The 26,075-nt window shown below is 42.9% G+C and overlaps 1 protein-coding gene across 1 annotated transcript in view; it reads right to left on the reverse strand.

Annotated features, from left to right (window-relative positions):
* Window positions 1-444: 444 nt before the first annotated feature.
* Window positions 445-26,075, reverse strand: part of LOC101823323 (oxysterol binding protein) — a 31,789-nt gene continuing 6,158 nt past the window's right edge. Inside the window, exons 3-14 of the mRNA XM_040747068.1 lie at window positions 24,431-24,681; window positions 19,640-19,838; window positions 19,293-19,395; window positions 18,971-19,025; window positions 18,655-18,786; window positions 12,798-13,043; window positions 12,437-12,557; window positions 6,342-6,445; window positions 5,322-5,417; window positions 3,838-4,019; window positions 2,778-2,998; window positions 445-2,694 (exon numbers count right to left, since the gene is read on the reverse strand). Coding sequence (XP_040603002.1) covers window positions 2,552-2,694; window positions 2,778-2,998; window positions 3,838-4,019; window positions 5,322-5,417; window positions 6,342-6,445; window positions 12,437-12,557; window positions 12,798-13,043; window positions 18,655-18,786; window positions 18,971-19,025; window positions 19,293-19,395; window positions 19,640-19,838; window positions 24,431-24,681 — 1,853 coding nt within the window. The 3' untranslated portion in view covers window positions 445-2,551. The remainder of the gene's footprint in view (window positions 2,695-2,777; window positions 2,999-3,837; window positions 4,020-5,321; window positions 5,418-6,341; window positions 6,446-12,436; window positions 12,558-12,797; window positions 13,044-18,654; window positions 18,787-18,970; window positions 19,026-19,292; window positions 19,396-19,639; window positions 19,839-24,430; window positions 24,682-26,075) is intronic.

Raw genomic sequence — 26,075 nt, forward strand, 5'->3', positions numbered from 1 at the left:
ATGGCTGGGCATTAAATCCAGGCCAGGCAGGGACACACTAGGTAATCCCTCTACCTGTAAGCTATTTAAGAATCAGAACTATTAATTATGTTTCTCTAAGCTCAGACAGTGACAAATGTCACACTGTAAGGTGTTAAAGCTATTCTTCTGCTCATGAACTTGGACAATGTTGAAGAATTGCAATCTAGGAGCTTGAGAGATGGCTCAGTTGTTAAGAGCACTTACTGCTCTTGCAAGAGGTCTCAGTTTGGTTCCTAACCTTTCTACACATTCTTCTGGCCTCTGTAGCCACCAGACATGCACATAGTACAAATACATACACATAGGCAAAACACTCATACACATAAAATAAAATTCCCAAACAGAACAAATTACCACTGGCCAGGTCTCTCTCTGCCCACCACTATTTTCTGTCTAGTAGGAGTAGAAGCAAATCAGACAATATAGCTTTTTAAAAATTATTTAATTTAGTAGGTTTTTTTTCTTGAAAAAAAGCAATAAGGCAAAAAAAAACTGAAAATATATATAGTCTTGTTTTGCTTTCATGTAACTTTATTCCATCTTCAGGACTTCTAAGCTTCTTCTGTTAGCAGGGATCTGGGAATCAAGCTGGAAATGTAGTGCAGATACAGAGGAAGGGGCTAAAGTAATGAGGTTCTGTGGGAAATTTCCATTCAATCCGAAGTCTCCAGAGTTGGTGCCCATTTCATGGGCCTCCCTGGAGTAACCCCTTGTACTGGGGAAAGCTTTCTTAGGAGGAAATTCCCCAGTGATCAATCTTTAATCATGTTTGATCTAGGGACAGAGAGCCGGTGCGGGGGAGGGGGATGATTAAAAGTACTAATTATCCAGTAAAATCCAATTTCCCTGGAGGGATAGCTTCCTCTGGAATGATATTTTCCCCAAGGACCCACACTGGCTGAGGCTCAATAGTTAAGGAACAAAAACAAAAACACTAACAAAAAGTACATAAGGAAGGCACCTCAATTTGTGACCCTCAACCAAGGGTGGGTTGCACAAGGGTTACAGTTCTGAATAGCAAACTGGAATACAGAAAAAAATGATGAAAGAAGGAAGCCAGGGCCCAGCAGTTCCCACAGGGCACAGGGTTCTTAGCTCACATTCTTGGAAGTAAACTCTTTTGGGATTTATCCTGTGCTGGCTGGGATATAAGGAAGCTAGAAATCACCCTCCTGACTTTCTACCCATATTCCTCTTAAGAAAGGAAACTGAGGCAGGAAAAAGACTAGGACTTCCTTTCCAAGAGCCAGGTGATCAGGAAAGCAGGGCTGAGGCAGCAGTGGGTCACCATGACACAAACCTTCCTCCTCGTCCCTGTTCAGTAACTGTCACATGTGACCCTGTTGGGGTTGCAATGTCCCTCAAAGATGGAAAGCAGAGGGGTATCAACCCATAGTAACATGCGTCCCAGAGTCCCAGGGAGACAGGTGATATAAAAAACCAAGAGTCTTCATGGGAAAGAGGAAAACAAACAAAAAAAATTAGATTTTCTCTACATACATATATATATATATATATAATATACAGATGATTTAACACATTATTCCAGAGGTGGCTCCATTCCATGGGACTTTCAAGATGACGGAAATGTGTGCTGAAGAGAAACTTCTCTCGGATTCTGAAGTACACAGAATGGGTCAGGCAATGTTTGGCTCCAGACTGTGACACAAATTCAAACTGGTAATGTGCCAGGAGAGAAGCCAGAAAGGCAATGAAAGACGGGATGAGGAAGGACTGGGAAGGTATGAGTGGCTAGCAGTCTTCTTCCAACCTGCCTGTGTTCTCAGAGGTTCTCCACCTGAGGAAGACCATAAAACCCCTTCATAAAGATAGCTAACCTTCTTATCAACTACCAAAGAGGCCTCTGCTTGCTGTCAAAGTAGATAGAAAACAGCAGAGGGTGTTGTATGCAAGTGAAGATACAATCTCCAAGAACGTAACTCAGTCTTCCAGCCCTAGAGAATAATCTCTCCGGCAGATGCTCCACAACCTTAGTTATCTACACACGACGCCTCATTAAACCAACCCCACATGTGAGCACATTTCCTAACATGAGACCTGTGCAAGAGGCCTCTGCTGGTTAAGTCTTCTGTGTTTCTTTTTAAGGAACTTTAAAATCAGTTCTTGCTCTGAACAGCACCAAAATGCTCATGAATCACATCTTATGCAGATCTTGGCTGAGCAGGACACTACAAGGGGAGGGTGAATGGCATCATCTTATATGGGGGCAGGGAGAAGACCACGAACACTTACTTGCCTTTGCAGATGTAAGGTAACACTAACTTTCAGCCACTAAACCGCTCCCTTACAAACATGGATATCTGCTACGTCGATTTCAGCGTCAATCAGCTAAGGCAACCAGCCAATCACCACCACGGGTGTCTGCTTCTGGTGATTGATTTGGAAAAAGTGATTGGTTAAGACAGACAAATTTGAGGAAAGCACTTGGTAAAAGTCCCAACTGCCAGCCTTCCCGCACATCCTCTGCCGTCTTCTCCGATCGACCCTCTTCCTTTGAGTTACAGCCGCTTCAGAAAATGTCTGGGCAAGAGCCCCAGTCCTGCTTTTCCTTACATTCCCAGTATTCGCCCCTATAAACATGGGTTAGCTCCTTGGTGACAGGGTCCTTCTTACGCTCAAACCACAGTGCCTTATAGGGGTCATATGGTGTGCCTAAACGGGAAGAAAATGAAAAGCTAGGTTAGAGCTGGCACTCGCCACACACCAAGAAACCACAACGGGGACAGGTGTGTTACCATCTTCCGTGGCTTTCATAGCTTCTGCTTCTCTCCTTTTCCTGGAAAGTCTCTGCTTTTCCTCCAGGCGCTGCTTCTCAGCATTTGCTTCATCCCAGCGCCCATTTTCCATCAGTCTCTGGTCAGGCCGCAACCGGCTGTCTGTGGGTGCAGTGCCCCCTTCCCAGGCGTTGAGAGTGAGGGCAAGCTCTGAGAAGTAGTACATGTTTTCTGCGTTCTTCCTAAGATAACCAAGACAAAGCAAAGGCAGCTGTAAGATCAATCCAACCCAAGGAGCAACAGCTTGGAATACTGCCCTGCATCTAAGTGTCCCACAAGGTGAAAAACTCCAAAAGTCTTATCAGGTAACCAAATGAGAGTCAAACTGCACCACCTCCACCCTTCCCCAGAATCACTTCACCTAATAGTTACTGCAGTATCTACACTCAGAATTATCTATATTTATCAGGAAGAATGACATCTTCAAAATGGCCTCATTCCTATTTCTTTTGCTTCCTTTTTTACCTCTTTCTGGGATGATCTGGCTATTTCTGTAGACACATATACAAGATGATGACAGCAGACAATGGCTTGCACTTGTCGGCAAAGTCCTGTGTGTTAGCAGGTGGAAAGCACCTTCCTCCCCTGGCTGCTTTTGTAAAGTTGTGCTCTGAATCGCAGTGAGAATACAGGGCAGGATGGTGAATGCCTATAACCCAGCTCTTTGGAGGTACAAGTAGAAGGATCAGATCAGAACTTCAAAGAGAGCCTGAGCTATACAATGAGACCAGTCTGGACTCTACATGAGACCCTGTCTCAGAATAGAACACTAAATTATAAAGAGAGTTTTCAATGGACTTTAGAGAGGAGAAATACACTTTGGTATACATTTGGTGAGGTAGAGTCTTGGAACAAAGCACACTTCAATTCCAATCATGTGTACAAGCTCTGGTAATTTCTGCAAAGGTTCTGATCTCCCTGGGGTGTCCCACAGATAACCACAAAGAAAGCAGGCACAGCACCTGCATACTGCCCCAGAGTTAAGAGCAGAGCCCCCAGGAGGCTCCCATGCCATACTCACGGTAAAGGGTTCCTCTTCCACAACATGACCCTACTTTCTTCTGCTTCGTGGCCTCTCTGACGAGCATCACCCCCATTTTCCCCAGAGGCTGGTTGAACTTTGAAACAATCCATTTTCTCATCCCATGTCCCCAGGAGGGCAAAGTGAACTTTTCCTGATGGGTCTGTTACTTCCCCTGTCACCTACAAGGATGGAGAGAACAGCTTTGGAGCAGAATGATACTGTGGGGTGGCTTACCTGACTAATTTAGAAAAAGTCCCAGGGTAAGTCCTGGCTAAATTCAGTTATCATAAACATTATGGAGTTGGTCAAGTTTTCTTGTTGCTGATTTTTAAATACTACTTGAAACAAAAGTTATGAATTGATGGGTTTTATGATCAAAGCTGCTTACTGCACAGGGATTTCCGACACAAAGATGTAAGAAGGCAAAGAACCTGGCTGACACTTAAAACTATTCTAGAAATCACACAGATTCACAAACACATTTGAATCCCCAACTAGTCTTCATTTTTTTTTTTCTATTTTAGAAACAGAGTTTCTTTGTATAACCATGGCTGTCCTAGAACTCACTCTGTAGACTAGGCTGTCCTCAAACTCAGGTATTCACCTGCCTCTGCCTCCTGAGTGCTGCAATTAAAGGTGTGTGCCACTACTCCCAGCTAGTCTTCATTCTACATGAAAATCTGAATCTGTGGCATGATCACCCTGTGGCAGTACTAGACATCTTTCCTTGCATGTCACAGTGATCTACTGTCTGCACCTTCTCCCTTTCCTCCATGTTCCCACAATCACTCTACAACTGTGCTTTTTAAAAAAAGTTATTTTGGCCGGGTGCTGGTGGCGCACGCATTTAATTCCAGCACTGGGGAGGCAGAGGCAGGCGGATTTCTGTGAGTTCGAGGCCAGCCTGGTCTACAAGAGCTAGTTCCAGGACAGCCTCCAAAGCCACAGAGAAACCCTGTCTCGAAAAACCAAAAAAAATAAAAAAAAATAAAAATAAATAAATAAATGTATTTTATTTTTAAAGTAAAAAAAAGTATTTTTATTTGTGTGTGTGTGTGAGAGATGAGAGAGAGAGAAAGAGAGAAAGAGAGAGAGAGGGAGAGAGACACACAGGTGTACTTGGAAATCTGAAGGTGTCAGATTCCCTGGTGCTAAAGTTACAAGTATTTGTGAACTACCTGATATGGGAATTGAACTCAGGTCCTCTGGAAAAACAGTCAGTGCTCTCAACCACTGAGCATCAACCTCTCCAGTCCCTGAACTTGTCTTTTACTTTATCATTGCTGCTCAGGAAAAGAAGGTGGTTCAGCAATGCATTTGGTCCCTTTTCTGGCTCTCTTCTTTGCATCTACTTTTCTGACCCCCTCCATATTTAGGATATGTGTCTTTCTACCTCCCTACCTCTATCCATATGCACACATACCAGCACTTCTAAAGGATGCACACTAAATGATAAATATTTACATTTCAACCTCTCTTACCTTTCTTGCTACATCCCGAGAGAAGTAGCTATAAGGAACAAATTTAAGATTACACTTGTCTCCTGTCTTGTGATTTACGATGTCAATCTCACCAGACTATAAAGTGAAAAGAATCATGGATTAGTTTTATGAAGACTAACATGAATTTTACATGTGAGTGCTCCCTTGTTTAAAGAACAAGTCCTAGCTAGACCTGGGTCACTACGGAACTCTTCTGACAACCATGGTATTTCAGGCTGGAATTAAGGTCAAATAGTATTTCTTTATATGTGTCACATATTGGTAACATGATCTGACCTTCAGTACATGTACTGAAATGTACATGTAATATTCTACCCTCCTGAACAAGTCCCTCACTAGGACCCTTCTAGAATTCCTTTGCTTAACACAAATTACAGTTTCAAAGTTCTATAGATCTTCCTGCAGACTTCGTTTTATTTTTCTCTCCTTTCTAGTTTTCAAAGACTCAGTCTAATTCCCTATCTATCATGAAATATATATCTTCGTCAGAAGGCAGTATTACCTCTTTTCTGACTGCTTAGCATGTCTTAGCCCAAAGCTAATACTTAACTAGCTAGTCTCTTAGCTTATCTCCTGTACTAGGCTATTTTGTTATATACTTTTCAACCTACACATGTCATATTTCTTCAATGATCAATAATCCCTGGAGGGCCTTCTCTGACTTTGTAACAATAGTACTAGGACACTGGTTGGCAATAAACATTTCATGAATAGCAAAAATTTTAAGTGCTGGGGTCATCTAACTGTGTCTTATATCCCTTTATACTGCCCAACAGAGTTCCAATAGTCATTGATGGAACTTAAAATTTGGTCATTCATAAGTAATAATTTGTAGATAGAATTATATGGATATAGGACTACTGCCTGAGAGAAAATCCTTAGGAGAAACTGGTGATCCAGTAAAAACAGTCTGGGACCAGTTACTGCGTCCTAAATACAACCAAGATTACCTGAAGAGGTACTCTCAAGTTCAGAGGCACTTTGGGAACATTTGCTCACCTGATCTATCCACAGCTTGCCCACAATAATGTTGTGTACTGTTGTGGTAACTTTTTTCCAAGTGTAATGGTGCCCAGTTGCATGAAAAATGCAGTGGATGGTACCTAGAAACAAAAATGTATAGCCAGGTATCAGGAAAACAGCATCATGCACACTAGAAATAAGACTTTCCTTTTAATATTTCTTACTTTAAAAAGAAAACAGCAAGTTAAAAAAATTAAAGTATAACTTTAATGTTCTATTGTCTTACTTGATTTTCAGTACATGAATATGATTAGGTGATGTCAGATAATGACAACTGATGCATCTTAGCTAGGGAGTTGTATTTTATAATGCCAAATACAAAATTTACAGAACCAAGACAAATGTGTCCCATCATGAAAAAACAAAACAAAAAAAAATAAAACGGCATTGAGAAAGGAACACGTATTGGCAGTCAGGATTAGTAATTAGCTGGCTGGCCTTAAACAAACCACTTATCTAAGGGCTTTAATAGTAAGAGCTAAGAGAGGGCTTCAGAACTGAACTGGACTCAGTCCTGGTTTTTCACTCACTACATGTGCAATCCTATGTAGCATAATAATTTGTCCAGGTTTGCTGTGGTTACTGGAAAAGAATCTTTTGACTGCTGTAATTTCTCAAGAGAAATTAGCTTAGGTGGGTTTGATACTTTATGCTACTGAGGTTACTCAGTGGATCACTGATAGTTAATGTTAATGAAATAATTCAGGATGAGAGCAAGCCAGGCTAAAAAGATCAACCATGTTGTTGTCAACTTGGGCTATGAGTTACCTATTATCATACCTACTAACCTTCAAGAAGGGAAGTCAGATATTGAATTAAATCTTATGGAATTCAATTAGTTAAGCTCACATATTGAAACCCCAATAACATCTCTGGAGTACAAATTTCAAGAGTAACATGCCCTGATTCCTTTGTGGGAGGTCATGGAAGTGGTACATGGAGACCTGTCCTTCCTTCAGCTCCAAAGTCTCTTCATCCAACTGACCCGATTTGTACTCTGAATGTCAATACTGTATGTACACCACTTTCCTGAGTTAGTTCCACAAGTCATTCCAGTGAGTTTCAAAACTAATGATGTCAAAGAGATGGCTCAGTGGTTAAGAATACTTTTTACCCTTGCAGAGGATCCAGTTTGGTTCCCAAAAGCTACATAGTGGCTGACAAGCATCCATAACCCTAATTCTAGAGAATCTGTCTGACATTATCTTCTGATCTCTGAGGGCACCAGAAACACACATGGTACACATACTCACATGCAGGCAAAACACACACACAAAATAAATAAATCTAGAAAAAGAATTTTTTTTTGCAATTTTCAAACCTGAGGGAACTTAGGTATCCTTTGAATTTATAACTTGTTGGTCCAAAGCATGGGAAGTTTAGCACCCCAAAATTTGTGGCATATATCAGAAGCAAGGGCAATCTTGCTGGGAACTGTGCCCTTAACATATGGAATCTGTAAATACTGTGGGTAGGTAGTGTCAGGATTATGTTTATAATGAATATTTTAACTTCCTTTGGTCGGTTTATCATCTATAGGAGAAAGGGAGCCAGGGAAAAGAAAGGGAGAGAAGAAGGGAGAGGAGGACATGGGGGAGCAGGAAGGTTGAATTGGGGGAAGAATAGAAGAGAGCAGGATGAGAGATACCATAATAGAGGGAGCCATTCTAGGTTTGAAGGGAGATCTGGCACTAGTGAGATCTCCAGAGATGTACAAGGATGACACCAACCGGCAAACCAAGCAGTAGTGGAGAGACTACATTAAATGCCCCTCCCTAATAATGATTTTGAGGACTGTCTTACATACCATCCTAGAACCTCCATCCAGTGACAGACGGAAGCAGAGGCAGACACCCACAGCTAAACACTGAACTGAACTCCTGGAACCCAGTGACAGAGAGGGAGAAGTGATGAGCAAAGGGGTCAAGACTGGGCTGGTGAAACCCAGAGAAACAGCTGACCTGAACAAGGGGGAGCTCTTGGACCCCAGACTGATAGCTGAGAAGCCAACATGGGACTGATCCAGACCCCCTGAATGTGGGTGTCAGTGAGGAGACTCAGGTAATCTATGTGGTTTTTGGGTAGTAGATCAGTATTTATCCCTGGCACATAAATGGACTTTGGGGACCCATCCCACAATGAGGGATGCTTTCTCAATCTGGACACTTTGGGGAGGGCCTGGGGCCTTCCCGGAACAAAATGACAGACTCTAGAGATTCCCCATGGAGGGCCTTACCCTTCCTGGGGAATGGAGTGGGGATTAGGTGGGGGGCTGGGGGGCTATTGGGGGTAGTGGTCGCGGAGGGGAGGGAGGGGGAGCTGGGACTAACATGGGAAACAAGCTTGTTCCTAATTTAAATATATAATAAAAAGTGTAAAAAAAGAAATCAGCCTGCCTCTACCCAGTGCTGGGATTAAAGGCATGTGCCACCACTGCCTGACCTGTAAATCCTCCCCCACCCTCTCTCTCTCTCTTTTCCTTCCCTTCTCCTCCCTCCCTCCTTCCTTTGGATAAGGGAATGATATCCAGATCACATATAAAGCTCCTTTTTTATTTTTTATTTTTTTTTGGTTTTTCGAGACAGGGTTTCTCTGTGGCTTTGGAGGCTGTCCTGGAACTCGCTCTGTAGACCAGGCTGGCCTCGAACTCAGAGAGATCTGCCTGCCTCTGCCTCCCGAGTGCTGGGATTAAAGGCGTGCGCCACCAACGCCTGGCCACATATAAAACTCCTTAAACTAAACAAAACTCAATTTAAAATCTGGCAACAGGGGCAAGGTGTGGTGGCACACGATTTTATCCCAGCACTCAGAAGACAGTTCCACACCAACCAGAGATACCTCTCTAAAAAAGAGAATATAATAAAAACCGTTAAAAGGCCTAGGCATAGTGGTGCACATCTTTCATCCCAGCATCCAGAGGTAGAGCATCTCAATAAGGTCCAGGCCAGACTGGCTGCATTTTCAGATCCAGACAGCCAGAGCTACAAAATCTCAAAAAAAAAAAAAAAAAAAAAAAAAGCCAACAACAAAAATCCTAAACAACTGGCAAAAGACTTAGACTGCTCTAAAGTAAATACACAAATCATTAAAAAGCACACAAAAACATATTCCACACCACTGTTAAACTAAAAGCACATGAGAAGTACTTCACAACAATCAGTGTAGATACTATTGAGGAATACATGAATGAATGAATGAGCAACAAGGTTAGGGTTAGGGTTAGGATGAATGAACAAGGACATGGGATAACTACAGCCTTGGTACACCATTTGGAGGGATATAAAATGATAGAGTCACACTGTGGAAAAATGTGGAATTTCTTAAAACATTAGAAAGAGAATTACCATGTGATCCAGCAATTTTACTACTGGTATATACTCAAAAGAATAGAAAGCAAGGACTCTCAGAGCTATTTACATTCAGCTTCACAGAAGAACTTATATGCAATAGTTAAAACATGGAAGCAACCTATAACCATCAACAGGTAGACAGATTAAAAAAAAAAAAAAACGTATTGTGTGTATGTGTACAATGTAATGGCAATAGCTTAAAAAGAGAAATCCTAGCCAGGCGTTGGCAGTGTACACCTTTAATCCCAGCACTTAAGAGGCATAGGCAGGCGGATCTCTGTGAGTTCGAGGCCACTCTGGTCTATAGAGCAAATTCCAGCCAGGGCTGTTACACAAAGAAACCCTGAAGAGACAAGGGGGGAGGAGAGGAGGAGAGAGAGAGGGAGAGGGAAAGAGAGAGAGAGGAGAGAGAGAAACATTGAACACAGAAGAAAAAGACCCTGAAATGAAATAAAACAGTCACAAAATGACAAATACGTTTAAGTCACAGATCTGTCAAAACTATACAGACAGAAAGTAGAGCAATGGTTTTCTGAGTCTGGAGGAAGGACCAAACAAGCAGTTACTATTTACTGGGTGGAGAATTTCAGCTGAACAAAATGAAGTATCTTGGCCGGGCGGTGGTGGCGCACGACTTTAACCCCAGCACTCGGGAGGCAGAGGCAGGCGGATCTCTGTGAGTTTGAGGCCGGGCTGGACCAATAGCCTCCAAAAACAATACAGAGAAACCCTGTCTTGTAAAAACCAATAAATAAATAAATAAATAAATAAATAAATAAATAAATAAATAAATAAGAAGTATCTTGGAGTCAGATGGTTAATAGTGTTCATATACCATTATGAATGTAGTAAACAGCACTGAATTACACACTTAATATGCATGAAATGCTTGTGTGTGTAAAAAATTATAAAATATTTGAGGGAAAAAAGGATACAGGAGGCCAAAAGAGAATAGAATAACCTATTCAAGATGCTGAGAAGACTATTAAAGGAAGAACTCTATAATCAGCAAAACTATCCGGCATAAGCAAGAACTCAGAGTCATTCCTAGATCAATAAGATTGAAATAATCAGTCTTCTAAGAAACTCTAAAAGGACACTAGTGGGTAACTTTAATCCACATTAAGAAACTAAGAGATGCCAGGAGGTGTTGGCGCACACCTGTGATCCCAGCACTCGAGAGGCAGAGGCAACCACTCTGTGAGCTCGAGACCAGCCTGGTCTACAAAGTGCTAGGGCTGTTACACAGAGAAACCTTGTCTTGAAAAACAAAATAAAACAAAACAACAACAAAAACAAAAACAAGAAATTAAGAGACCAGTGAAGTCAGCTATGTATTAAAGATAGTATCTAACTTTGTTCTTATAAAATATCCATACAAGTAAACAACATAAAGTTATGTAATGAGATTATAAAGCATAAAAATACAATTTCCAGGGGCTGGAGAAATGACTCTGTGGCTAAATGCTCTTCCAGAGGATCCAAGTTTGACTGCCAGCATGAATATCTGGTAGTTTACAAATGTCTCTAACCCACCTCCAGGGCATCTGATGCCTCTGGCTTCTGTGGAATTGCACTGAATTCATATGTACATATTCACATGTAAACACACACAAATTAAAAATAGTAAAAATAAATCTTTTTTTTTTTTTTTTTGGTTTTTCAAGACAGGGTTTCTCTGTATTGTTTTGGAGACTGTCCTGGAACTCACTCTGTAGACCAGGCTGGCCTCGAACTCACAGAGATCCACCTGCTTCTGCCTCCCAAGTGCTGGGATTAAAGGCGTGCGCCACCAACGCCCGGCTAGTAAAAATAAATCTTACCAGAGTTTCTCTGTGCAATAGCCCTGGCTGTCCTGGAACTTGCTTTGTACTCACAGAAATCCACCTAACTCTGCCTCCCTAGTGCTAATAAAGGCATGTGCCACCTCGCCCAGCAAAAATAAATCTTAAAAACTACACACACACACAGACACAGACACACACACACACACGTATGTACGTATATATATTTGCAAGAAAATTAGCGCAAAGTGAGGAATGGTAGCAGCTGCAAAGATCTTGCATGCTTCCAACTCTGCAAGTCAGGGTTCCTACTCCTAGGCTTCATTTTTTTGGTCCTGACACAAAAATAACTTGTAATCCAATAAAACAAAGTTTCATCTTACCTAGGATTCAGTTATTACATAAACGACACCTAAACCATCAAGCAGAGAGAGGATCATAGGCAAAAAACTAGCCAAGAAACCTAATCTTGTAATCCTAAATCTTCTATGTACAGATGGAACTAGAGTAATGAGGAAACACCATTAGAAAAAGTTTTAAAGGCATGCTAGAATTCATATTCTAAAGTAGCACTTATAGACAAAAAGTAAATATACTAAAGAGACAAAGAATTTATGCAGGATGGGTCTTTAAAAAGCCTGTCCTCAGCCGGGCGTTGGTGGCGCACGCCTTTAATCCCAGCACTCGGGAGGCAGAGGCAGGTGGATCTCTGTGAGTTCGAGGCCAGCCTGGTCTACAGAGTGAGTTCCAGGACAGCCTCCAAAGCCACAGAGAGACCCTGTCTCGGAAAACCAAAACAAAAACAACAACAACAAAAAAGATTGCTAGCTAGTGATGTTGGTGCCTGAATCAGAGCTCCCAATCCCTTGATGCCCGAACCAGTGGTCTCCTCCATTCTGCCAGAGCACCTTCACTGGAATAAACATGGCGGCCTTACCAAGGGGCATAATGGAGAGGTATTTGCCTCGAAACTTGCTGGTGATTTTGATTTCCTGACGCAATGTCCAGCCATTTTTGGATTCAGCATGGTGCGCAGCAGCAGGGGGATGATGACTCACCTTGAAGAAATCAGGTTTGAATTAAGAAAGAAGACTGGAGAAGAGAAAGATATGGCCTATTAATTGGTGGTAAACACCCAAGAGTCTCCCATGATATTTTTACATCCACAACAGTGACTGACAGGCCCGGTGTGTTGAACTCTGATGAAAAAGAAGACAGACTGGGCTGACTGAGACTGGCTTCTTCAAAAACTACCCCATCACAAGGAAGGAAAAATGATACTGGCCTGGCCTCTTTACCTGCTCACAGAGGGATCGATACCCATTCTCCTCCAGTCGGTCCAGCTCGAAGGTTTCCCCAAGAAGAGGGTTGAATGGCTTGCTGGTTCGGAAGACAGTAGTGGAATAGGAGGAAACGGTGAAGGCTGCAACATAGCAGAGCTGTTCTAGAGAGTTCTCACATTTTGCAGCTCGATCTAATAGCTCATGGTATTCCAGATCTTCAGTAAGGCGCTGAAGCATGGACAAGGGCTCATTAAAGTTTACCTGTAAGGAAGAGACCAGATCTAAAGTCTCTTCCCAGACATTCACAGGAGATAGCTAGAGGAAGATGCTAAGGTAATAAAGAGAAAAGAAGTTGTAGCTCTTGAATTAGTCTTCAGGTGACCCATTCTTTGTTAGCGTCCATGTCAGTGAGTGGCAGAAATCACTGCTTCCAGTCATTTTAGTAACTATAAGCTCTTTGAGATGGAAAACGTGTCTCATCTATACAGCACTGCAGATCCCACAACAGGCAGGAGTGACTGACCATAGGAGACATCATCAGATAGTAACTGAGCAAACTAATTATTAAAGGAATGAAAAATTTCAGAAGTGCACCTGGAGAGGAAGTTGGATACTGAACATTTTGGGAGGTTAAGCGAAGGGTGGTAAATTATAAGTACAGGGGTGTCTTGACCACCGAAATGATTGCATTGCCAAAGTCAGCTTCTACCCTGGACTAGTCGCTTGCTGAGTCTTGGTCAGGAGCTGACTTCTAAGGACAGTGTCAACCAGACACAGACTTCTGCAGCTAGGGCTGAGAAGAAGCAGGGCATGCTCTCACTTTTCAAATTTTACAGCCGATTTACAGCACCCAATCACTAGATGACACAAGTGGGTGGAGATGGGTGCAGGGAATGAGGAAGCACTTCTGCTAGGGCAATGTGCACATTTCATTACACAAACACTATCTGAATCTGAGTGCTATGTGTACCAGAGCCCAATCTTCCCACTTGGTGAAATGAACAATAGACACTGCTCACACTGCTTCTCCTTCAAGAAAATAAGCTACTTTCTAAGGTAACTTTAAAATTTTAAATAATTTTGCTAATTTAAAGTTTATTTTGGGCAAGGCAGTGGTGGCACATGCCTTCAATCCCAGCACTCGGGAGGCAGAGGCAGGTAGATCTGTGAGGTTGAGGTCAGCCTGGTCTACAGAGCAAGTTCCAGGACAGGCTCCAAAGCTACAACGAAATTTATTCTAAGGCCAAGTTTGGTGGCACATACCTTTACCCAGCACATAGAGAGGCAGTGGCAGGTGGATCTCTTGAGTCTGAGGCCACCCTGGTCTACATAATGAGTTCCAGAACAGCAAGAGCTACTTAATAGAGACCCATGTATTACAACAAACAAAGAAATAAAATTTGCTCTAGGGGCTGGGCTTAGTGGGTAGGAGCTCTTACTCTGAAAGCCTGATGACCTGAGTTTGAATCCCCACTACCTACTACCTACATTAAAAAAAAGCCAGGCATGGCTGCACATGTTTGTAACCCCAACATCGGGGGTGGGGGTGAGGGAGACTGGCACCTCCCAAGAGCTCAGCGGTTCACAACCATCTGTAACTCCTGTTCTAGGGAATCATATGACTGTCTTTCAGCCACTTGAACTCATAAGCACATATTCACACACATATATGTAATTAAATAAAATTAATCAATGGGTGGTGGTGACGCACGCCTTTAATCCCAGCACTCAGGAGGCAGAGGCAGGTGGGCCTCTGTGAATTTGAGGCAAGTCTGGTATACAGAGCGAATTCCAGTCCCCCCTCCCCTCCTGTGACAGTCTTGCCTCAGCCTCCAGAGAAGCCCACACTACAGGAGATGCCTGAATGTGGCACAGTGGCCAGCGTGACAGTGAGACCCAAGCCCTTACTACAGCAGGGAGGTGGCGACACTTCAGGGAGAGTGAAAGAAACCTTTCACATGTTCAGTGGACAATCACGACAAACTGTGTCCTACTGGTGGCTACCAGACACAGAACAGAACCTGGACCAGAGTCCAAACATCACTAGTCTGTCACTACTTTTCATTTATATATATCCCACCTTCTAATAAATGTTCCAAGAACCTCAGCTTCTCTGAAAGTGCCAAGCTCTACATAATGGTCATTTTATCACTTGGAGGTCAAACACAAACAAGCAGAAGGAAGCAAGGACATCACTCACTGCCAATTAGAGTTAGCTAGCCACAAAATACAGAGATTAGCAACACCAGACAGCCATGAGCCAGCGACAAAGAAAAACAGAGACAACACTGCACCTCGGAGGTTGAGAGGACATGGCAGAAGCTTAACACTTTGAGGAGCTCAGGGAGGACTGTCTAATGAAAACTAGAGTCACACAGGTGCTGCCAGAAGATCTCCCACTTGTGTCTTATACTGGCAGTGCCCAGGCAGATGCCAGCAGGCACAGAAGTTCTAAAAACCACGGCCTCACTAGCTTTAGTTTTCCTGTGGCAGAATGGTGCCTGAGAAGATGATTGGTCTGGAGGCAGATACAGGACTGCACATTCCTAATGGCCATGTCAATAAGGACAGAAGACACAGAGGTCACCTAGCCCAGAAGCTGTTTATAAGTAGGATCTACAATCTGAGACAGTGACTGCCTTTCCAGTCCACCTGTCTACTAATTCCTATAAGGTGCTCAATGCTCAAGCAAATGGGTCCTCCTCTATTTTCCAGATACCAATTATTTGGAGGTTTCTCCAATATATGCTAATTAAGATCCTTTTTCTTGGGTTAACCTTCATTTTATTTTAATTACTACTACTAATTTTTTGTTTGGTTTTTGAGACAGAGTTCCTGTGTAACAGCTCTGGCTGTCCTGGAACTTGCTTTGTAGACCAGGCTGGCCTCAAACTCACAGAAATCCACTTGCCTCTGCCTCCCAAGTGCTGGGAATAAAGGTATGTGCCACTACTGCCTAGCTATTACTACTACTATTACTATCCCACCATTACTATTATTATTATTTTGTAGTACTGGAGATGGAATGTAGGGCCTTAAACATGAGAGGCAAGCATCTTATCACTGAGCTATATTCTCACTCTTAGGAATCATTCCCTTTAAAAAGTAAAGCTTAAATATGTATGTAAGCTGGGTGGTAGTGGTGCACACCTTTAATTCCAGCACTGGGGAGGCAGAGGCAGGTGGATCTCTGTGAGTTAGAGACCAGCCTGGTCTACAAGAGCTAGTTCCAGGACAGCCAGAGCTGTTACACAGGAACTCTGTCTTGAAAAACCAAAAACCAAAACAAAACAAAAAACCACAAGTATGTAAAAACCTATTTGTTTTCTTGGCTCAATTAATTGATTACTTCAATATTTGCTGAATGTCCATGCCAAGCATCAAGGATATACATAGCAACAATACAGTTCCTACCTATGAGAAGCAGTTTATGAAGAGGTACGAGCTATGTACCAAGAGTCTGAGAAGGACATTTTATTTCTGCTTCCAAGTACCTGCCAAGGACAGAACATGCAGTTCCCAGACCCTAAGTCTTCATTTTTAGACTTTTCTCTAGGAAGCTATGGTCAAATAAGTAAGTTGTGACCACAGAGATTCAAGAGATTAATGGATTATGCAATTTCTAGGAAGTGCCCTTAAAAGGCACAGCCTGCTCTTATTTTTCCATCTTCCAGCTGACTAAGGAGTATCCCCTGATGGCTCAAAGAACCAATAAACATCTATGAATTAAGGCACTTAATTGTAAGCAGAGGGTCACAAAACAGAAAGAATCTTGGTCCTGACACTGTAGTTATTCAGCCTGGGACAACCTACTTCTGGATTCCAAAAGAAGAATGTGTTAAGCCAACATTTGTTTAAGGCAGGTGCCAGTTTTTTGTTTGTTTTGTTTTTGTTTTTTGTTTGTTTTTCTGTAAGGAGTTACACAGTAAATATTTACACCTTCAGGACCAGGTGGTCATTCAACACTGCTGCTACAGCAAGACAGCAACCACAAACAGAAATAAATGATTGAGAATCTCTGTCCCCACAAAGCTTTATTTGTGGACATTAACATTCCTTTAGATTTTTTTCCCCAACCACTTATTTTAAAAAAATCATGGCTTATGGCTGTTTAGATGGCAGACAGATTTGGCCCCAGGGCCTTAGTTTGCTGACCTCTGATTCAAATTAATGTAGTTTGGAATTTCTTTCTATAAACTGAACATCTGTCTAAGAGGCATACAGACATTGCATATACAAATTGGAAATACTCAGTAAACACTTGTACAATAAATAAGCAAGCAGAACACTGCCAGACACAAACAATGGAGGTCAGGCACAAGGGATCAACATCTCACCCTGATAGATATGCTAGAGGTTTATTCAAGAGACACCATAGCAAAATCCTTCAACACAGCAAAGGGCCATGGGTTAGTGGGCAAATAAACACAGTTCAATCATAAAGAGCAATGTGTGTGGACGCCCTAAGGGAAGAGGCAAGATGCCTGAACACCTGAAGGCTATCCTGACTCTACTCTTCACAACAGAGATCTGCCCATCAGGAGAAAGCACACAGCCCACCAAGGAACCAGATTATAGTTAAGGCAGTAATGATTCACTAAAAGATGGTGGGCTGAGAACTGACATGATCACACTTTCAGTTTTAAGATCCCTTTGACAAGAATATGGACAGACAGGAGAAGTGTAGTTAGAGAAGGGAGGTCATCTCAAATCCCATCTCTGCTTATTTCTGAGACAAGGTCTCAAGTAGCTCAGGCTGTCCTTGAACTTGATCAGTAGTCAAGGCTGACTCTGAACTCCTGCTCTTCCTGCCTCTACGCCCCAAGTGTTGGGATCATAGGTGTGCACTACCATGCCCAGTTCCAATATCCATCTTCATCATGGAGATGGTCCTCATCTTCTAGGCTTAATAAACTACTTCTAGTTCTGTATTTCCTTTGTATAGGACTTACCCTAACACTAAAAGAGGAAACACATCGCCCATCTGTTTCCTTGACTTTTAATCTATGTATGTTTTGTTTTGGTATCTGTGTGTTGAGACAAAGTCTCACACTTTAACCCAGGTTGGCAAGAAACTATGTAGCCTAGGCTAATCTCAAACTCCTGTCATTCCTCCCAGTGCTGGTATTAACAGGCATGAATTACCACACCCTGCCACTACAGTCTTTTAATTTGGGAGTGGTAGTTGTATATGTGTGTAGTGAATGCATGGCATACAAGGAAGACATCGATGTCACCATACCTGACTTTTTTTTTTATTAAATTTTTAAGTCACTTGTTTTCTCTTTAGGAAACCATGACACCAGGTAATGATGGTGATAATAACAGTTGTCATACCTGACTTTTTATGTCCTTGTGCTTACATGGAAGTACTTTTACTGACTAAGCCATCTCCTCATTCCCACTATCTGCTTCTTCTTCTTCTTCTTCTTCTTCTTTTTTTTTTTTTTTGGTTTTTCAAGACAGGGTTTCTTCTGTATTGTTTTGGAGGCTCTCTTGGAACTCGCTCTGTAGACCAGGATGGTCTGGAACTCACAGAGATCAACCTGCCTCTGCCTCTCGAGTGCTGGGATTAAAGGCGTGCGCCACAAACGCCTGGCTTCCACTATCTGTTTCTTGAAGACAGTAGCAATGCTGTTATCAGTGCATGCCTCATGCCTGCCTACCTGCCTACCTGCCACAGAAATTGCTCATAAATGTTATCAAACATAAGCAACTGACTCTAGATGATCTGGAAACATACCAGATCCGTAGCCAGGCTGACTTAAAGGGATGGTGGATGACTAGCAAGGTAATAAAGACCATGCTTAAAACTGCTACAGAGTGCCACTGAGGTGGAGAGTAGACCACTCTGGGTATCTGAGGACCTCACCGGCATTGGAATCTTAGAGAGCTCTTTTCCAATGCAGTTCTTCATGATGCTCCACAAGTTGAGGCTGTAGTTGGGCTTATACGGTATTCTGGTTCTCTTTTCCTTCTTGGTCTCCTCCAGCTGATGCTTGTACTAGAAGCAAAAACAAAGCCATTCAATCAGCCACAAAGAACAAAAAATCTGCTATCTATAACCTTCCCTTCCCCCATGCTTAACAAACAACAGGAGTTTCTATTTCTTTTGGCGCCTCACAGACAAGTCCTTGGGAATCAAAACTAAAGTCCCTCGACTCTGACAATTTCCAAATATGAGTTACCTGTTCATCAAGGCTGATGTCACTGCTGGCTCCACTGATATTGCTACCAGTACGTCTTCATGGATGAAAAACAGAGGAGAATTAGAACAAAGACCAGAACTAAAGTTTGGGCCTCATCAGTTCTTTATAAAGCACAATGCCAAATATCTGCCCACACTTAGAATTTGGGGTCTCTGGAGAATTCAGTGTGTAAGTGCTAACAGTTTTCCACACAAAGAAAACCCACATCTTAGCAACTATCACTAGCTCAGATTCTCTTGGGAAAGAGTCTCATCATATAAATACACATGTTCATTTTCTTCAACAGTCAAGAACAACTTACTTGTGGCCCAAATTTTCAGGCATGGTGATAATCTCTGGTGCATCAAAAAATTCATTCTCATCATCTTCATCACTCATGTCTCCTTTTCCAGAACAGCACTGATCTACAAGAAAAAAGCCTCATTTGTTTTCTGTGGTTACATTTACCAATGCCTGGCACAGTGGGTTCTTTTAAATACTGATCACAAACATGGCAACAATGGTAGAAAGCTGCAGAAAAGCCAAAAGAAACCAACAGCTCCAAATGCATCTCACATGAGCCACCAATTGTGGAGAATTTCTTCGGTCAACTGCAGAAACCGCCTGGGTCATATCAAAACACTATGTAAGAGCTAAGTTTCTTCTCACCTTTACCAGAGCCAGCACTGCCGGGAGTGTTAGCCGGCAGCACCGTGGCTCCCCGAAAGGCTCTCTCCAGATGATTGTGCTGCTTCGCTAGCTGCTCAAGAGTCTCTTCCAGTCGGATCCGCTGGTCTCTTTCATACTGTAGTGACTTCTGCCACTTTTTACTATGAGTCTGGGCTAACATGAGGAAATCTCTGCAGGCCTGTACAGAGAAAGTATTCGGGTTATGTCACTTCAATTAGTCAGACTCCCCACGAAGCAACCTTATTCTGGGAACATGAGAAGGCATATGACAATTAAATACTTCCTGCTATTTCACAGTATCAGGGACAACCAGCTCTGTGCTGCAATCAAGGTCAGACTTGGGAAAGAGTGAACACCGTTGTCATAGTTCTCCTATTTTCCTGGTCACGAGGATCAAGCAAATACCAAGTGAGCAGCAAACCCAGACAAGGCATTTGTGGCAGCAGCACAAAGGGCGGGCGTGTGAACTGCACCTGAGATCTACTGGCTGAAAGAAAAAGTAAATGACAACTGCTTTCAATAAGCCAACTAAGTTCACATAACCCAAAGCTGAGGACTGAGACACTGAGAACAGAATCTGCACTGACTCAAACTAGAGACAGGGTAACTTGGCTTTGCTTGTATTTTAGTCATTTAGGAAACAACTGATCTTTTTAGAACACTACTTGAAGAATCAAAGATATAGAGAAAAACAACACCCCCCCCCACCCCATCTGATTATCTCAGTCCCTTTGCTGGCTCTTCATGGCAAGGATCAAATCCTAATTACTGTTACAACACAAACAGCCCTCCCAGGTATGGCCACCAACCACCTGAATCCTCCTCTCCCAGTTGCTATTACCTCTGTACTGTACAACACAGGCACACTGAACTCACCATTTCTTGGACACACAGCTTTTTCCCAGTCCTAACTACTTAGGTATATGCTACTCAGTCTGCCTGCATGGCTCTTCCGTCTCCCCTTTCTATAAGAAAGGGAAGGACCTATAGAGAAACAATGCTTCTGTGACACCCACACTCCTAAGCAGCCAGTTGCTTTTATCTCCTTACCAGTTTCAGCATACTTCCACCTAACCCGTGTACAGCAGTATCATGACTGAGTTTCTATCTCTCCAGAGGGATCACAAGCAACTTTAAAACACATTTTACAGCTTATTCATATACAGGTCTCCAGCTCCTAACACACAGCAGGAGCCTATGAGTTTGCTTAATAAATAAATGAAGGAAGGAACCAATGTAAGCTTCAAAGTGTATTCCCTATTACAGAGAAACTAAAAGGTTCTATTAGAATGTCTGCTCCCATGGTTTCAACAATTGCCTACAGGTCCACCAATGGCTACTAAATCAGTGATTCCAAATCAGACTCTCTGAGTTCAGACCAGAATATCCAAGTGCCTATTCAATGGCTCAAAGTAACTTCAAAATCAGTGGGTCTCACGCTTGATTCACCACATTCTCTTGCTGCCTCTTGTTTCTCTCTTTGAATTTCTCCATCACAGAGCAGCTCCAAAGCCCTTCAAGCTGTCTGACCCTATGGTGTCTCTCTTTCAGTTTTGCTTCCTTCTTCAGATCCAAATATCAAGTCCTAGTGACTCCCTTTACTATTCTGGAGTCTGTAATCTCTTTCCATTCCTCCATAGCAGAAGCGGGGGAGCACAGATCTGGGATTGGGATGGCTGGCCTCAAATCACAGCTCTTTCCTGCCATCTAGTTACTTACAGAACTCCTCTGGGCCTCACATTCACTGTCTGTAAACAAAGACTGCCAACAGAGACCACCTCAGAGCTGTCACTCTTTACACAGAGCATTTAGAACGACACTGGCTCACAGTAAGCATTCAGTGAGGCAGGAGCCCTGCTTGCTTGCCTCAAGACTGGCCTCAAACTCTTCTCGCAGCTGACCACAAGCCCATCGGTTTTAAGTCTGCACTGCCCCTAACCTCCACTCAAGCCTCACCTCCAGCTACTTCCCTGCTCTGCCAGTCACCAGCAGTTCCCAGACTCTGAGAACAGGCCCACATATGCCACACACCACTACTCTCATCAATTCCTCTCCCTTATTCTCTGTTAGTAATACTGACAATAATTAAAATTTAGCAAGAATCACTGGGCATGGCGGTGCCTGCCATTAATCTCAGCAGTAGAGAGGCAGAGGCAAACAGACTTCTGTGAGTCTGAGGCCAGCCTGGTCTACATAGTAAGTTCCAGGACAGCTAGAGCTACAGAGAGACCTTGTCTCAAAAGTTAAAATAAAAAATTATGAAGAGACAGTTGTACCTCCAGGCACTCACCGAGCATTTCAAATGTATTACCAAAAGTCTTTCAATAACACCGTGAAAGATATAGTATCAAAGCATTCACAGATAACAAACAGATGTCACAGAACAGATAGGTTTCCCTGGGTTATGCAGACAGTGGAGGACACAGCTGGAGTTCAAGTTCCAAGTCTATATTGCCTTCTTTCTAGGAAAATTTGCATTATCCTTCAGCATTTAGATGCCGTGCTAGCTTCTTTAACTTTCCTAGTACATACTGAACCCCTCCGATGTGCTGCCTATGCCTATTCTGTAACGGCACATAGCTGCTCAGACTGGCTTTGAAATCTTGTTCCTCCTGCCTAAGTCTCCAGAGTACTAAGATTAACAGGCATGTGTCACCATACCTGGTTTGTTTTTAATATGCAGATTGCATTTAAAGCCTTGCTATTATCACCTGAAAGATAAACAGATAACACAGGATAAAAAGTGCATTTCAGGCAACAACCAGATAACAGGGACACAGACAGTGGACAAGAAAGCAAAGAGGGAGAGAACAGCTTCTTTCTCTCTTTCTTTCTTTTTTTTTGTTTTTCAAGACAGGGTTTCTCTATGTAGCTTTGGAGGCTGTCCTGGAACTCTCTGGGTAGACCAGGTTGGTCTTGACTCACAGAGATCCGCCTGCCTCTGCCTCCTGGGTGCTGGGATTAAAGGCATGCGCCACCAACGCCCGGTAAGAACAGCTTATTTCTACCAAGCTTTTGGATGGCTCAGTGTGTGTTGGGCTGAGGGTAGAACCCAAGGCCTGGAGCTTGCTAGGCAAATATTCTCCCACGGAGCTACACTTCCCTTCTGAAAGTTTAGTTCTGACTTCTAAGAGACCATTCCTGACATAATCTAGAACTTGAGGATGAATAATTCCCCAAAGAACAAAGATGAACAATTTCCAAGAGAAAAGGCTAAGGCAAGGCTTTGGTTCTATAAAGCAGGGTTGCTTATTTGGAAAAAAAATTTCATATTAGAATAAAGAAACTAAAAAAGACGGTCAGATAGTTGAGTGTTCACCTGATGTTGATAACAATTAGCCATCATTCTTAGGTGACTGTGATATTTGTAGCTTTTTTTTTTAACTAAACAGTATACATACTTGGGATTGGGAAGATGGATCAGGGGTTAAGAGCACTGGCTGCTCTTGCAGAGGACCTGGATTCATTTCCCAGCACCCATATGGTGGCTTGTGGACACCAATAACTCCAATCCCAGGGATCTGATGCCCTCTTCTGGCCTCCACAGGCACATACATACATACATACATACATACATACATACATACATACATACATAGGCATACAGACATACAGGGTAAACAGCCATACAAACAAACCACAAAATGTAAGTCTACAGATTTACCATGGATGTCAGTTTGTGTGATTACCAGGCTTCCTGGCCACTGAATGCCTGCATCAGCACTGACCTGCTGAGTGCTCCTAGGAGGTGACTAACCTTCCTGAAATTCCTAAGAGGAAACACTAATTTGTCTTTTTTCTGGCTGGGATAAATCAGAGCCCGGCAGGTGTTCAACACTTAAAAAAAGGTTAACACAACTGCCATCAAGTAACAAATAAACACAATAAGAAAATGAAATTTCCCTTTCATCGAAGGAAAAGGTCTTTGATCTTCAGGCACCACAGGAACTAAACTAGCTCTTCTCACAATCACTTCCTAAACAAGGGAAATCTGGCACTTGTGAGGTAACTTTACCCATTTAATTAGATGGGGAGAGAAGCTCTACAAAACCATTTCTCACGGAATATTCAGCTCACTTACGGAAATGTCCTTTAGCGTCTTTATGTGCATGGGAGTTAAAACAACCTGTCAGGTGAGAATCAGTTACCAGGAGAGGAAAAACAGCATTGTAAAACCTGGTACTCCTTTCATACCTAGCAATATATCAGCAAGGCCCACGATGCTTTCTTTGTATTTGCCCACAATCTCTAATGCCTGAGTGGAGTACTCTGAATTAGTACTACAAGTTCTCAGCAGTGCTTGAGCCAGGCCTGCTCGCCATCTCCCAGGCAGGATGCCTTAGCCATGCAGTGTCTGACTCCAAGGAAGAAGGAAGCGAAAAACAGAGCCAAAGATTCAAGAGGCTCTTTCAGCTCTGACAGATTAGGTTAGGAAAAAAGAGCAAAGAGGCAAAATCAAAACAAAAGAAGTTCAGGTACTGAACTAATAGCACCTCAGATGCCCTGCTGCTCAGAGAAAGAAGGCTGCACCACTGGGCTCCTTACTACCTCCTGGACCGCTGCAAGGTCCTTCTGACCATTTGAGCAGAGCACCTCCCACATGGACAGCCAGTCCCGTTCCATGCAACAGACAATGTAACCTGAAGCACTGATCATCGAAGCAAGACCTAGAATAGTCAGTGCTTTACCAGTTAGTTCCAAGGGGTTGGGAAACCATTACATTTCAGAGGGGAAGTGTCAAAAAGCCAGAGGTACACCATCTTTACTCACGTTGATCATGGCATTGGATGTTATCCTAAAAAGTGTGGCTCTTTCGTTGACTTGTTTGATTTTCTCGTTGCTCTCAGCAGGCAGCTTCAGGGACTCCAGCTCACTGAGGGAACGCTGCAAGGCAGTGCCATGCTTAGCTATCAAGTCATTGCATGTGCTCAGGTCCTCCACTTTGCTGGAGAGTGTTCGGAGGGTGTTCTGAAGCTCAGTCTTGTCAGTTTGTGAGACAGACTCTTCATCTCCTGATTCATCTGTAGGGATGCCAAGATTAAGTTCTGCCTCCAGGAACAGGACTGAGAGTTGGGGTAGAGTAGCCCTGTCTACTCTGCCCCAAGTAAACCACCACTTTTCATGATGAAAATTCTGAGCAACTGAGGGCTGGTCATTCCAGAGGAGTCCTCTACAGTGTGGCCCATGACCTGTACCACACAGACTTGAAGCACTTCATAGAGTCAAGTCGCACTCCTAGACACTTAGATTCAGATGGTGAGAGGCAAGGCCTGGGAACATGCATTTCTCTTTAAAACTACATGTATTTATAATTATGTTTGTGGGGGCAAGGGTAGGGTACATGTGTCTAGTGCATATGTGGAGAGGTCAGAGAACAACCTGTGGAGGTCAGTTCTCTCCCTCCACTATGAGGATCTCAGAAGTGGAATTCAGGTTGTCAGGCTTGTTAGCAAGTGCCCTCCCCAGCTAAGCCATCTCACTGGCCCAGAATCTGTGCTTCTAATTGTGACCAAAGTAGTCCTAATGTATGCTGAAGTTTAAGATCTTCTGATGAAAAGGATATTATGGGAAACTGGATGGCTCTTAGAATTAGGAACATATAACTAAACCTTCCAACTCTTTTTTGAGGCAGCATCCAATGCACCTCAGGCTAGCTTTGAACTCCCTATGTAGACAAGATGACCTTGAACTCCTAATCCCCTTGCTTCCAACTCCTGGAAGACATGGCCACCACACCTAGTTTATGCTGTTCTGAGGAATCAAAAGCTTCATGCATAGTAGGTAAGCACTCTTACCAACTGAACTACATCCCCAGCAACAAGCTTTTAAACATTAGCTTGAGGAGTCCAATGTAATCCACACTAATTATTACTGCAAACCCACCATTATCTTTAGGGAGGCATGCTGGCCCTCTGCAAAATGGGTTGGGCATCGCAGAGCAGCTTCTTGAGATAAAGTCTACATCACTAAAAGCTCTATTCATTTTTCTTCTCCAAGCTGAGCTTCATGATGAACTTATTTGACCCTAAAGCCACTCCAAAAGCAAAACAAGAGAGTTCTCAAATCATAAACCAAGCAGGAATCTGTATTGTACCTCTCATCATCAGCTTTGTACTTAACAGTTTGTCACTGCAAACTGTTTTTCCAGCACTGTCACTCCTTTGTGGAGCTGACATCAGCCTTCAAATTAAACAAAAGGAACAAGAAAAGGCCTGTCCTTTCTGCTAGACTGAGGCAGGGGTCAAGGTCAAGACGTAACCTGTCACCACAAAACTGATAAAGCGATGAAGTTTCCTCTCAAGGCTTAACAGATATTCAGTACAGTATGGGAAATGATGGAAAAATAAACTAGGCAACTGGCAAACTGAACATTTCAGTTCTCTGTCACCGAGCAAGCTCAGTATGACTATCAATA

The sequence above is a fragment of the Mesocricetus auratus genome, unplaced genomic scaffold (assembly GCF_017639785.1).
Source record: "Mesocricetus auratus isolate SY011 unplaced genomic scaffold, BCM_Maur_2.0 Super-Scaffold_4256, whole genome shotgun sequence".
NCBI classification, from domain to species: domain Eukaryota; kingdom Metazoa; phylum Chordata; class Mammalia; order Rodentia; family Cricetidae; genus Mesocricetus; species Mesocricetus auratus.